Genomic DNA, 14,725 nt, shown 5'->3' with positions numbered 1-14,725 from the left:
CCTCTTCTCCAGAGACCCTTTTTTGCCTTGAACCTAACTCAAGGGTAGGCAACCTTGGCTCTTTTATGACTCATGGACTTCAACCCCCAGAATTCCTGAGCTAGTGGAAGAGACTCGAGTGCTAAAATCCACGGGTTAGGGGGCGCAAATTACTTGCCTTGACCCGGGTGCTGACAACCCACGCTACGCCACTGATGTGGTTCTTTGTTCCATGGAACTGAGATGGGTGTTATCAGGAGAAAAGGAAGATGAATGCAGTAGGATTGGGGGGCGAGGGGGTGCTTCGTGTGTGGCAAAACAAGCAATTAATAGGAGTAAAAAATGCAGGTCCGGAATTAACGCGTTTAGAGTACAGACGTGAGGAACTGGTACATAGAAGCCTGTGAAGACAATTTGGTCATACAAAAAAAGAGAATGAAGTTCGATCGAGGAAACAGTGCTTGATTGGAATTAAAGAACTGCTCAAAAAGAGAAAAGTTTAAATAACAGGAAGCATTATACGAAGGCAACCTTGAAACTAGCGCAATAGCGTTTTTCTGAATATAATTCACCGATAGCAGAGTCTGCTGATACTGTTTACATCCACCTAAGAGTCCTCCCGAAATATTTAATATAGGGCGCGACCTTAAAGCGAAAGAACCATATTGCCTGCGCCAGAGGGCGCTGTGGTTTTAAGCAGCCTCCGTCGGCCACATGTTGGCTCTTCCTCTCGATCACCTTTCCTCCGGAGCTACTGGCGAGGCGCGGCTTCCGCCCGGTCTGATCACGTGCTGCTTGGAAGAAGGCGCCGAGCACGAATTCCAGGGGCGGCTTCTTGCTATTGCTCTGCCCAAATGTCTTTGCCCAGCTCGGCAGTGAAGTTTCGCAGGATCTTGGCTCACTTCCCTCAAGAGCTCAGCTTAGCCTTCGCTTATGGCTCCGGGGTCTTCCAACAAGCGGGGTCTTCTGCCGCCCCAACGGAGGTAAGCGGGATGGGGATCTAAAGCCCTTGTGCCCATCCATCACCACTGAGCTATTTTCCCACGTTATATATCTATTCGTGTTACCCAAGCTCTTTGTATACACTTGGACAGAGGAAGAGATCTGTTGGTTTAAATTGGGAAAGATGGCAGGTCACCGGTGGGTATATTACAGGTTTTCTAACACTGAGCTTCATATGCCATGATTCTTTATTGCTGCTTTAGTCTACTCCCAGGTCTTGTCTAGTTACAAGAACACCTGTCCACTGATTGCATTAATCAGAGGTTCCCTCATTTTTTTTATATATACCAGGGATCTTCAAACTTGGCCCTTTTATGACTTGTGGACTCCAACTCCCAGAATTCCTCAGCCAGCATGCCTGGCTGAGGAATTCTGGGGGTTGAAGTCCACAAGTCATAAAAGGGCCAAGTTTGAAGACCCCTGTTTTATACAATAGTATTAGCCCATTGTAGCTGAAGATGGCAACTATTCATGATTTTCTAGACTTATGGAAGGTGTTACATATATGATATATACCTAGGGAACTGCATTAAGGTGAATTTCCTCTTCTAATCTTCCTCTAAAGGGGAAAAGGAGTAGGGCTTAGGGCTCCTGCAAACTATTTTACTTGCCCTGTTAATCTGAAAACCTAATGACAAACGTCTTTCCTGCCTCACACCAGAGAATAGAATTGTCCAAGTAACATCCTCCTTCATGTCCCACACACTTCTTGGATAAGCTAAAAAAGAGATCAGTGCTAAAAATCCCAATGCTAGCAGATGAATTGTGAATTTTGCCAACTAGAGAAGACAATATACCCTCTCTTTTTTTGCAGCACAATATGCTGGATTTTGTATTTGCAGTTGATGATTCTACAACATGGCATTCGATGAACCTGTCAAAAAATCGGAGTCATTATTCCTTCCTAAAATATTTTGGAACCAAGTCAATATGCAACATCCAAAGCTATGGAGCAGGGATTTATTACAATACACTGGTGCCTTGTAATGGTAGGGTAAGTCATTTTTACCCCTTAAAAAATGCAAAATTATTTCTAATTTGTCTGATTTTTATCTTCTTTCTCCAGTGTTGTAATGTAATATGTAATATAGAGCCTTGGTGGAGCAGTGGGCTAATGCCTCCTTAAGTAACACCAGCTGCCTGCAATTAGTGCAGGTTCGAGTCCCACCAGGCTCAAGGTTGACTCAGCCTTCCATCCTTCCCAGGTAGGTAAAATGAGGACCCAGATTGTTGGGGGCAATAAGCTGACTTTGTAATAATGCCGCTTGGGGGGGGTGTGAAAGCCCTAATAAGCAGGCATATACATAGAATGAAGGCTACTGCTAAGCTTGTAAGCCGCCCTGAGTCTTCGGAGAAGGGCGGGATATAAATGGAATTTAAAATAATAAAAAATAAAAATTCACTGAAAATCAAATTCATTGTATTTTAAAATTGATCAGATTTTAGAGTTTTTCTGTTTGTTCTGATATTTTATTAGTGAAATATTTATGTTAATTAAACTTTTAATGAATACATTCTTTTTTAGCTTAATGAGGGTTTCAAAACCCATCACAGAAACATAGCAACCTTCTTAGGAAGTCTTACAGAATAAGGGAAGAGAAAAGAATCTGAGTTCAAGGATATATAGGAGAATAAGAAGAAATTGCGCACTTAGCAAAATTTCCTGCTCTGGGCTATGTGTTGCTTTTCAGGAAAATGACCTGCAAAATTAGATAAAATCTGATTTTCTTAAAAAGGTCAGAATAAGACTTCTGGCATTTTTAGCTTTTCAATGTTTGATTTTAGATAGAGCTACACCTACCTTAAAATTACATTTCTCTGATTTAGCTTTCTTTTCTGCTCCAGGTTATAAAATATGGTGTCATAAGTACTGATGCTTTAATTGAGGATTTATTGCGCTGGAAGACACTCTATGTAGCTGGACGTCTGCAAAAGCCGGTACTACTGCTTATTTGTTTAAAATAACAAATGAAAAATTATGGTAGATAGCACGGACTGTAGAGAGTAAGGTCAGTAATATGGTGAAAATAAGTGATGTCTTTGAGTCATAACAGTATTGTCTAGGCCAGAGGTGTCAAAGTGCCGGCCCATGGGCTGGTTGCATCATATGGAGGCCATGTCTATCCCACATCCAGCAATGTAAAAAAAGTTAAAACATGTCACGTGGCGAGTTTGACACCGTGGTCTAGACTACTTACATTTTAAAGTATCTGACGTTTAGGTTGCTACTACATTTGATCTAAAGGCCTTACATAATTTTGTTTTTATTTAAAACAGAGGATTAACTTGTCCTCTGTTGTTCTGAAGAAAGATGGCTACATAATTTCACTTTGTATTGTCTCTCTTGCCCTCTGGCTCCCCAGCCCCCAAAACTCTTTGTAAAAACCCTGCCTTCATTATACATTCCTTAAAGGAGTCTGCAAATGCAGGATTGTTTCCAGATCCAAATGTGGAGGGCATATTGGCACGGTTTCAAAATGAGAGTGTTCAGTTCATGCCCAGGGTTTTTATTCTCTAAGTTCTTCGATATTGAGCAAACTACTCGGTGTGCTGGAGTGAGGGCTAAGCAACAGATGCATTTTGAATCTGGAGAGATCACAGTTTGATCTCTTCACACTTGCATTGGTTGTGCTCGAATATGTGGCTGTAGCTCACTATAACTAAAGTATAGTCTGTATATATCTTATATATTATGTTGATGATCGTATACAACAGATTCGACTTAGGTGCCCATCAGAATAAAGGGAGAGACAAATTTGTTACTTATTCTGATTGACCACAAGATGGAAGTAGAGTTAAGATAAAAAAAGATAAAATAACCAGTTTGGTTTAAGATACATTTAGTAATAATTTAATAGTAACATTGATATGGAGAGAGGGGTCCATTTGGAGTTGAATCTTAATTTTGGACATCGCTGAATTTCCATTTGATTTGTGTCTATATTGCAATTTGTCTCGCTGTGTAGCATTTTCCCACTCTATTATACAAAATTTTTCAGGGGCACTAAACTGTAAAAGGTTTTTAAAGCTTTGGAATATGTCCCTTAATATTTGTGAAGAGAGAGTAAAGCTGAAATTACATATTACGCTTAGAAGAGGCTCTACAGCAGGGGTATCATGCACAGGCCACACCCAGCCCAGCTCCACAAAGGCAAAAAATTTCATGATATATCACGTGATGCAATCGAGTTTGACACCTCTGCTCTACAGTGTAAAATTTTTACTCCTAATTGTGCCATTGTGACATTCTTAAAAAAAATGGATGTTCATTTTTTCATGTGGGAACTAGATTAAGCTAATCAGATATAAGTCACTTTTTCTGTTAAGTTCTTACAGGATTTTGATTCATATGCATTCAGTTATTTTTGCTAATTACTCTCTTGAAAAAATTTCTTTGCCAAATATATTAACTTTTAACATGCAAGGTGATTAGTGATTGGTGGTTCCATACAACCATATTGCAGTGTATGAGATGGTTTGATTCATGAGAAAGTTGCACTGTATTAGGCAAAATATGTTTTCATGTGTGTTTATTTATCTTTTCTGTTAATATTTGCCAACTGTTTGAATAGGTACTTGTTCACTCAGAGATTGCATAAAAGTAGGTCTCTAGCATTTGCAAGGAAACCAATGGTACTTTCTAAAGTTTTATATGGAACTACTTTTTTAACTATTTGAAACTGAGACGTACTATATGTAATAGTTGCCACATGGATATTCAGGATTTTCTTGTTTCATTTTAAAAAAATAATGCAAATGCTATGTGGGTTTTATTTGAGGTTTTGTCAATTTTTTCATCACTTGAATGTTAAAGCCTTTCTATTGGTAGGGCTTTTTAAAGCATTTCTTTCTGATTAACAGCAGACACAGATTTATATGCTATATAAAGACAATTCCTTTATGCATATCTGACACTGATTCTTAGCAATCACATAGATAGATCTTCTCCAGGAAGCTCCAACCTGTGTTTTGATTTTTGGCAGTCTCTCTTTAGATTCATCCTTAACAGCTTTTTACATTTCATTCCATGATTCATTGTTACCCTGTCAGTGAAGTTCTGGATTTTAAAGCAATTCTTGATATAAACCCTGACAATAGTGGGTATATGCTGAAGATCATCTTGTAGAAATGGTTGGCTTTCATCTTCTGCAATAGCTTAACTTCGAACTTGCATATGAGATTGTGATTTATTCCACAGTAAGCTCCTGACCTTGTCTTTGCTGTTATAATTTATCTGGAGCAAAAGTTATAAACGTATATCTACGTGGACTAATTCTTAGAGTAAAATTTCAGTTTGTACCAAAAGTTTATGATGTGACACCAAGTTGGACTTCTAGTTAATTTATTCTTCTTACTACACAAAGTACATATTGCAGCACACTAAGCATGTCCCTCTGGAATTTGGGTTATGTTTTAAAGGATTTTTTAACCGCGTAAGTAACCTTGAAAGTCTTAATCACAAATGGAATAAATGCAGCACCATTTACTATAAATACAACAAATGAATAATTGCCATTATGCTTCTGTGGCCATTCTTCCTAGTCTCTTTACCCACTGAATAATATGGTCGCTGATCTGCTGTTATATGACTTACTGATCTCACTTGGGTTTTGAAGACAAACAAATATTTGTCTTTTAGTAATTTATGGTAAGTTTTTTTTCTTAGTGATTAGTAGTGAAATCTCTTCAGTTCATTGCTATAGACCAGGCATGTCAAACTGCCAGCCTGCAGGCCAGATGCATCATACTGAAACCGCGCCCACCCCATTGCCGGCAATGGGGGAAAAGTCACAATACATCACGTGACATTTCATGATGTGGCAAGTTTGACATGCCTGCTATAGACTATAAAAAAAAACAACCAATGTCATCCAGATAAATTAATTCAGAGTTGAGTCAATATAGCAACCTTGGAGGAAATTAGGTTTAGAAAGAGTTTGGACCAGTGGGTTTATATAAAATTTAAAATAACTGACCAATCATTGTCAAATAGCTTTGAGAATTGCTTGTAAACTGGTTGTAGATAAATACCCTGTGATTACATACTAACACTGTAGTTACTTTTATGCAATTGATAAATATAAAAAAATAGCTGCCAATGGATTCTTCCAGTTTCTCCCACAATCTGTCTCTGTCAACCGTCTCACTTTGACAGTCTCTGTCAAGGGTGCCCCAGCAAGAATTTTTTCAGACAGTTATAGGATTAAACCATAGTTTATGGTAGTTTGACCAGCCTTCATGGTCTCCTGTTTCTCAGTCAGTACGTTCTCCCCATTCTTTCCACTCCTGTGGTTTTCTGCACAAGTGGTTTGAGTAGCTTTTACTATTTCAACCACATAGGTAAAGGTAGTTTTCAACTTAAAACCATTTGTTTAATGACTTGAACTTACAAGAGCAATGAAGAGTGATTTATGACCATTTTTCACATTTATGACCATTGCAGCATTCCCCATAGTCACGTGATCAAACTTTGGGTGTTGGCAACTGGCATATATTTATGCCAGGATCATATGATCACCATTTGTAACCTTTCCAGCCAGCCTCCAACTGCATGATTCATTGTGGTCATTAGTTGAGGAATACCTGTAGTCCTCACTTTACTGACCATCTTGTTCAGTGACCATTCAAAGTTACAATACTTGAAAAAGAAACCCTCATACTTATGGCTGTCGCAGTGTCTTGTAGTTATGTGATTTCCATTCGCAACTGGTAGGTGTTTACAACCATCACAGCATCCTACAGGATTACCATTTGCATGTTTCACAGCCATACAAGCAGAGTCAACAGAGAAGCCAGAAATAAAATCATAAATTCCAATCTTGATGTCTTAACATTGGAAGCGGAAATGATGTCATGTCCTGCACAATCTCTTGATTTTGTTTAGTGACCGTGGTACTTATCGACAGAACTGCCGGTCTAAGTTGTGGTCATTATGTAAGGATTATCTGTACACAGCCAAAGAATGTGCCTGTATAACTGAAAGGCTCAGATTTTGTTCTAGTTTGTGTATGTGAATTGTAGGTTGTGATCAGTTTGTGACCTGATTAGTTAAAGCACATTGAGTTACCGTATTTTCCGGCGTATAAGACGACTTTTTAACCCATGAAAATCATCTCAAAAGTTGGGGGGGTCGTCTTATACTCCCAGTCGTCTTATATGCCGGAAAATCAGCGAGCCCGGGAAGGCACGCCCTCTCCTCTCACTGTGGAGGAAGCAGGGCAGGCTGGCGTCTGGCGGGAGCCGGCAGGGCAGTCCTGCGCACGCTCGCGCTCCCCGGCTGTTAAGGAGCACTCCTTAGCAGCCGGGGAGTGCACGCGTGTGCAGGACTGCCCTGCCGGCTCCCGCCCGACGCTCTTCCCTCTTGAGGCAGCATCGCTCCCCGGCTCCTAAGGAGTCCTCGGGGATGCTGCCTCAAGAGGGAAGAGCATCGGGCGGGAGCCGGCAGGGCAGTCCTGCACACGCGCGCACTCCCCGGCTGCTAAGGAGCGCTCCTTAGCAGCCGGGGAGTGCGCGCCTGTGCAGGACTGCCCTGCCGGCTCCCGCCCGACGCTCTTCCCTCTTGAGGCAGCATCGCTTCCCGGCTTCTAAGGAGTCCTCGGGGATGCTGCCTCAAGAGGGAAGAGCGTCGGGCGGGAGCCGGCAGGGCAGTCCTGCACACGCGCGCACTCCCCGGCTGCTAAGGAGTGCTCCTTAACAGCTGGGGAGCGTGCGTGTGCGCAGGACTGCCCTGCCGGCTCCCGCCAGACGCCAGCCTGCCCTGCTTCCTCCACAGTGAGAGGGGAGGGCGTGCCTTCCCAGGCTTGCTGATTTTCCGGCGTATAAGATGAAAAATCTTGAAAATCATCTCAAAAGTTGGGGGGGTCTTATACACCCAGTCGTCTTATACGCCGGAAAATACGGTATTGCCTTTGTATTCTTCTCTTCAAATACCACCTTAGGCTTCCACTTTCCTCTTTGTTCTTGTAGCAGTTTTAATATGAATGACTATTAGATGAGGACATTTTCAATACTATTGAAAACATAGCAAAATTAGTTTAAAATGAATACTATTGGTTTAAAACAGGGGACTCCAAAATTGGCAACTGTAACATTTGTGAACTTCAACTCCCACCTTTAGCTTTAAATGCTAACCAGAGCTCTGTAATTCATAGAGGTTCCAGATCTTTCTCAGTGATACTTTTAGTTATTGTCAGAAATTAATATGGAACTTTGTGTATGTTTTTTCTTTCTTTACATGAGATATTAGTGGCAATTCCTATAGGTTGCCATAGGTAATCTGTTGGGTTTTTTTTGCACTCTCCTTTGTAACCCTAGAAATAAAGCTATAGTACCTTATTTTAGAAATTGCAAATATTATATTTGCATACGTGTTCTGCCCCACCCTCTTTCTGTCTAGCAGTATTTTGTTTTAAACTTTCAGAAAGGGAATTTAGTGGTGCATGATTCTGGGGCTGGAAGAAACATTAAAGACCAAATGGGTAGTATACACATGAAAAAAAAACCTTATAGGCTTTATAAGAAGTTATAACCACCATAGCTTTAACACCTGTGTTTTAGGAAATGGAGGCTATATTTTGGAGTAATTTATATTTTGGAGTAATTTTGAGAATAAATGTAGATTTGACTATTTCAGAACAAAAGGTTTTAATGACTCAGCTCCATTGCCTCTCTTTAACCTTCATTTTGCAGGTTGAAAAGTCATTTAAAAGTACTCATGTTGGATTTTTTCCCCCTCCCAGGTCTCATTCCAAAGGTGTGATTGTTTATTTATTTTGTTTCATTTTTAGTTAGGAGAACACTGGCCACACCTAAACATACAAACCAAATCAAAATAAGAAACAAATCTTTCAAGTTTTTTCACACACACACACACACACACACACACACACACACACAGTGTTAAGTATTTAGAATACCTTGCTAGGTATTATATATATAATACACACACACACACACACAACTGAAGTGCAAAGCAAGTTCAAGGTCAGAGTGCTACCTTTCTTTATCCCCCCCCCTTAATGCAGTCCAATGAATTTGCTTTCCTAGCGAGTATCACAGTTGTTCTCAATAACAGTTAATTTATGGTTTGGTCACTTGATTATTCAACGGGCTGTGTAATTTGGTCGTTGGAGACAGTTGGCAAAGCAGCTGGGTACCACTCTAGTCTAAGGCTGTTCTCCCAGCCTCTTGCAGTTCCACACACGATGGTACTGATTCCCCTGATTCCAAAAGGAGGAGGGGGAATGGTTGTTTGTAAAATTAGGCTTTCAAAAACAGGCTGAAGAGCAAATTGAAAACATGTGTTCCTGGAGCCTCTTCCAGAACCAGTTTACCTTTAACAACTCAGATGGTTCAAATTTTATGTAACTAACAAAAACCACACTTCAGATGCAGGGAGAGATAATGGAAAAATAATGATATTGGATGCCCCACAAGTTCATTTTGAGTCTCCAGGGCTGCATTTAGAGAGAGAAAGAGAGAAGGGTGTGTGTGTGTGTGTGTGTGTGTGTATGTGTGAATCTTGTGAGGTTCTGGATACAATCATGCCTCTGTCATGGAATTAGTGATGTTTGTCTGTGTGCTTTCTGCATGTTTGCAAAACTGAACTCTGTCATAAAATACTGTTTTATTCAGTCAAGCTCCAGCTGTCTCTTTCACTCTAAAACTATCTTGTAGATTTCTTTTTTCTTTTGAGCAAATGGTGATCATGTTAGAGGCAATACTTGTTCTTGCAACATATTGGTCAGATCTACCTAGTAAGAGAAGTCATCTTCCATGAACACACATAACAAGATTGTACTTTTTTTTCTGCTTGAAACTGCCTCAGAAGATGTGTGTTAAAACAGAAATGACAAAGTTCTATGATTGAAAAAAATAGCTTTGAAAAACAAACTGTTCTTATGCTGCTGTAAATTTTTCTATATCATTTCATAAAGTCTTGACATTTACTTGGTTTCAAAGGCCATTGTTGTGGCTGTGTTTCATAGATCTTCTGTTCCCACCTTTTAATTAAACTAAGGAAAGCATTTTGCTTTCAGGATGAGGGCCTATTTTTTTGTTTACTTATTTGCTTCAATTTCTGAAGATATCCCATAAACCAGGGGTCCCCAACCCCCGTCCGTGGACCGGTACCGGGCCGCGGCATGCCAGCAACCAGTCTGTACAAACAAGCAAAGCCCCATCCATGAGATGCAGGCAGCACACAAAACCACGCACCCTCCGGTCAGTGGAAAAACCTCTCTCCACGGAACCGGTCCCTGGTGCCCAAAAGGTTAGGGACCTCTGCCTTAAACAACCTTTAGAGCAGGCAAGTCAAACTCATGACGTGATGTCACACAACATATCACAACTTTTTCCCCATTGCCGGCAATGGGGTGGGCGCAGTTTTGGCGTGACGCATCCGGCCTGCGGGCCAGCAGTTTGACAAGCCTGCTTTAGAGGATTGTTCTAATGAATGGCTTGCGGATCATTTTCCCTCTTATAACCAAACTTTCCAACTAATGACAGGTGAAAATTCTGGCTCAGAATGAGAATGTTAAGTTGCAAGAGGCCCTGACCAGTAATTTGAAGAGTGCTGTCATGGCAGCCTTTCTTATGTTGCCGGAAAGTTTCTCTGAAGAAGATCTGTATATGAAGATTGCTGGATTGTCGTACTGTGGTGAGTATGGCTTTTAAATTGTTCAATAATTGGTTTTTTTTAAAAAAAAAATAAGATAGTAAATCATAATGAAAGATGTGCACCAGCTTTACTTATGGTTTCCTAGCATGATAGATGGCTCAGCATATTTGGCAAACTATTAGGAAGAAGTGCTCTGGATCTTTCATATGTACAGCCTCGGTTACTTTTAGTTCAATTCACTCGGCTGGATACTCCTTTGGCACTTTTCTTTGCATTTGCTCTGACTTTTTTTTGTAGCCCTTCTCTGTTTGCCTACATTCTCTACAATTTTCCCCCCTTTCTATGCGTTAACGTATTACTATAACTTTCTCTCATCCTTTTTTCAGTATTCGCTAATGTGCATATTTTTCTTCATTCATAGGTGTCTTTGCTTCATCATCCTTTTCCATATTTCCCATTAATATAACTCCTCACACTTCCGTAACATTCTGTAACATAATTCTTCCGTAATATTCTGTAACGTACTCTGTTCCAAGCAGTTTCCACATTTTTTTTTACGCTGTCCAGTTTCCATTCATTCCACTCTGAAAATGCAGGACTCATCTTTTTCCTTCTTGCAAGTCTTCTACTTTTACAAGAACCAAAGAATAGAGGCTAAATTGAGAGAAATTCAGACTTTCCTGATGTGAGAGCTTTTAAGTAGTGGAATGGCGGCCTGCCTCCTAAATTTGTAGTTTCTCAAGAAAAGATTAAACAGTCTTTGTCCGGGAAGCTATGAAGATTCTTGCACTGGTCAGGGGGTTAGATACATGACCTTCAAGATCCCTTCCAACCCTATGATGCTTGATTCTTCCATTTTCCTCTTCTTGACTATTTCCCCCCCCCCCCAAGATCTGCTACCAAATAAGATCGTATCCCACGTTCAAAATGCCCTTGTAGCCTTTACTCCTTCTGTCAGTTTATATTTTTATAAATTATCAGGTTGTTTGTACTTTTAGATTCTTTGCTTTAACATATGTCTATTTACAAATGGATGTATACATCAATCATCTATTTAAAAAAGATGTTTATCATCACTGTTCTTATTCTTGGACCATCAAATGTTCTCTCACTTATGCATTTATACGACCTAACAGACTAATTTTTCTCCATCACATTTATTCAGAAAGTTGCACGCTTTTCCTCAAACTCATCATTGGTTCTTTCATTATCCCTATCAGAACTGAACACAAGATTATTGCCAGCATATGGGTTCCTGCCTTCATACACAACCACCAAAGTCCAAATGTTTTCTGTCATTCATTGTAGCCTAGGCTACATCTCAGCTTCCCTGCATGGTTTCATTGGCTGTAATGTGATATTTGTCACACACATCATAGTAATAAGGACAATTTGGGCATATTGCCAGTGTGCACAGCCATAACCCACTTTTGCGCTTAGCGTGCTTTTATTTTCTACAAGTGAGGGTCTCTTGTTGCCTGCATCCTATCAGCTAGAAAGCCCCAATATTACTTTATTTCTTGAATACATTCATATCTGATTTTCAACGTAAAGCAGTTGAATGTGTTTGTTCAAAGTAATACATTTAAATGTTAAAGGGAGTATTTTACAATGGAAGCTTCTTAATTCAGTAGCCCAGGAATCGCAAAGAAAACTCTTACGCTCAAAACTAGTGAGTATATTATGTTGGGATGCGGTGGTGGTGGAGACCTTCAAACCTTCTTTAGAACTTCATCCTATCAGATCAGGCAGATGACTTTGTTTCAGGAGAGCTCAAGGCATATCCCGCTGGCTGAAACAAATGTTCAAACTGCAATGTCTTTAAATGTGTTTAAGGGGAAAATGGCACTGGTGTTCTGATAAGATGTTTGCCCCAACCCCAAAACTTCCATGTGTGTTGGACCACAGCCCCCAACATCCTCAGCCCACATACTTGACCTGTGTGGGGAGGATGGCAGTTAAAATTTAATGTGTCTGGAGAAGAGGCTGCTAGTTGTTATCGGAATGTGGTCTTTCTCTTTATCACATAGGCCATGGGTGTCATGATGTATTGTGACTTTTTTTCATTGACAGAGCTGGGGTGAGTGCGGCCTCCATATGATGCAACCAGCCCGCGGGCCGGCAGTTTGACACCTCTGACATAGGCCATCTCACTATGACTTTTCCAATTAGCAAGGCTCTCTTGAGGAATTCTAATGCAGTTAATATTCTGCCTGCAGTTTCCTAAACTGCATTTTTCATAAAAGTAGTTCTTACTGTGTTTGGTGGACTTTTTTTTTAAAAAAAACAATACATCTGGGAGATAAACTGTGCTAATACGTGTTCCAAAGCCACAGTGTGACATTCACAGCTTAGTGATTTTAAGTAGGATCTTCTAGCTCAAGGACATGAATTTGCTATATTCTCTTGGCTATGTATCATTAGTGTAGTGTGCCCCCTTTACAGCATAGGTTTCACTGTTCCTTTAGTGCAGGGGTGGAGAACTATGGCCCCTTTATGACTTGTGGACTTCACCTCCCAGAATTCTTGAGCCAGCATGGTGTAATAATTACTAAGCATAAGACTGTAAATCTCAGTTTGCAGCTAGCATTAGAAATCTTGCTAATTGTAAGGCAAACTACATTTCTATAAATAGCTTTTCTATATAAATATTGATAATCTGACTTTGCTTTAGGCGATTTCAGAATGCTCATTGGAGAAGATAAATCAAAGGTTATGAACATAGTGAAACCAAACGTGATACATTTTCAGAAGCTCTATAGGCACATTTTGCAAGATAACCCTCAAGTGATATACAAGCATCAGCTGGGCAAGTTAGAGGTAAGCAGGTCCCTGTTGCTTTTTTAAAAAAATGTAAACTATTTTGAATAGTTGTGTGATATGTTAAATAACAAGCCACCCATAGCATGGCACTAAAGTAGAAAAGGAAGACCAGACTTCTAGCAGGTAACCTTGGGGCAATCATTCTGCCTCAGTCCTAGGAAGAAAACTAGTAAAACGCTTCAAAAAAACCTGTGTGCAGTTGTCTGAGATAGTTGATAGGAGTCAAGCCTGACTCTGGACACACACACAGAAATGTGTTTAAAAAATACCACTGTGTTACATTCTGCTTTCTTGGGTGCATGAATCCCGGTTTAATTTACAGTAGTTTTTTTAGGAAAAATGATTAATCCAGATAAGCAGTGAGGATAATGTATTTGGTAAAGATCTATAACAAATTAACCAAAGACTAAATAAACCAAGTTTCATATAGCAAAATTTAACTTATCAGATAAATCCTGTTTCATGAATTTATTGGGTTTGCTCAGATTATTGGACCAATTGTTGGAAATTTGTGGCATTTTTGCTGTAAATGACAACTGCATGATATTTAGCAAATATTTTAACCTGATAGTTCTGTTGCAGATTATAGAAAGTAGGATATAATTATTTGCTCAAAATTTGGAAAAAGCTCTGTCTGAATTATAAATGTTTAAACCAGTCTTTGAAGATCTGTTTATAAATTGAGCAAGGCTACCTGCTTAAGAGTTAAGATTTTCCTTTGTTTACAGCCTCTTCATTTGTCCTGCCATATCATGTATCTTTTTCTCTGCTTACCCAGAGGCTATAGGTTTGTAGATAACCATGTAGGTGGATGACCTCTGAAAGGATTGGGGTGATGCACCCATCCTGGCCCTTCTTTCAGCATCTTTCAATACCATCAACCATGGTATGTTTCTGGACCATCTGAGGTGATTAGAAGTGGGGGGGGGCTCTGTTTTGAAGTGGTTCTCCTTCTTCCATGGCTATTGCCAGGAAATGTTGGTGGCAAAGACAGATCCAGCCCCAGGCTTTTATGTGGGGTGCCTAAGGGTCCAGTCTGTCTCCTCTCCAAGGTAACATCTACATCAGACATGTCAAACACAAGGCCCGGGGGCCGGATCCGGCCCGCAAAATGGTTTCATGTGGCCCGCGAAGCCATCCTGGAAACGGTGAGGGAACGGCCCCCACTGCCTTGGCCCTGGCCCAGAGACCCTCCTTCTGCCAGAGACCCTCAGATCTGTCCCACTCCTACCCAGGCCCCCATAGGCACCCTTGATGCAAACGATGTAGAGCTGGCCACACCCACCCAGTAGGCCACACCCA

General features: G+C 40.4%; 1 protein-coding gene across 1 annotated transcript in view; it reads left to right on the top strand.

Annotated features, from left to right (window-relative positions):
* Positions 1-791: 791 nt before the first annotated feature.
* Positions 792-14,725, top strand: part of TAMM41 (TAM41 mitochondrial translocator assembly and maintenance homolog) — a 32,390-nt gene continuing 18,456 nt past the window's right edge. The window contains exons 1-5 of the mRNA XM_081316330.1: positions 792-962; positions 1,796-1,975; positions 2,827-2,919; positions 10,489-10,639; positions 13,275-13,420. Of these exons, the coding sequence (XP_081172456.1) occupies positions 834-962; positions 1,796-1,975; positions 2,827-2,919; positions 10,489-10,639; positions 13,275-13,420 (699 nt within the window). The 5' untranslated portion in view covers positions 792-833. The remainder of the gene's footprint in view (positions 963-1,795; positions 1,976-2,826; positions 2,920-10,488; positions 10,640-13,274; positions 13,421-14,725) is intronic.

Source organism: Vipera berus (genome assembly GCF_964194415.1).
Source record: "Vipera berus genome assembly, chromosome: 2".
Lineage (NCBI taxonomy): Eukaryota > Metazoa > Chordata > Lepidosauria > Squamata > Viperidae > Vipera > Vipera berus.
This window is presented reverse-complemented; position numbering and strand designations above follow the sequence as displayed.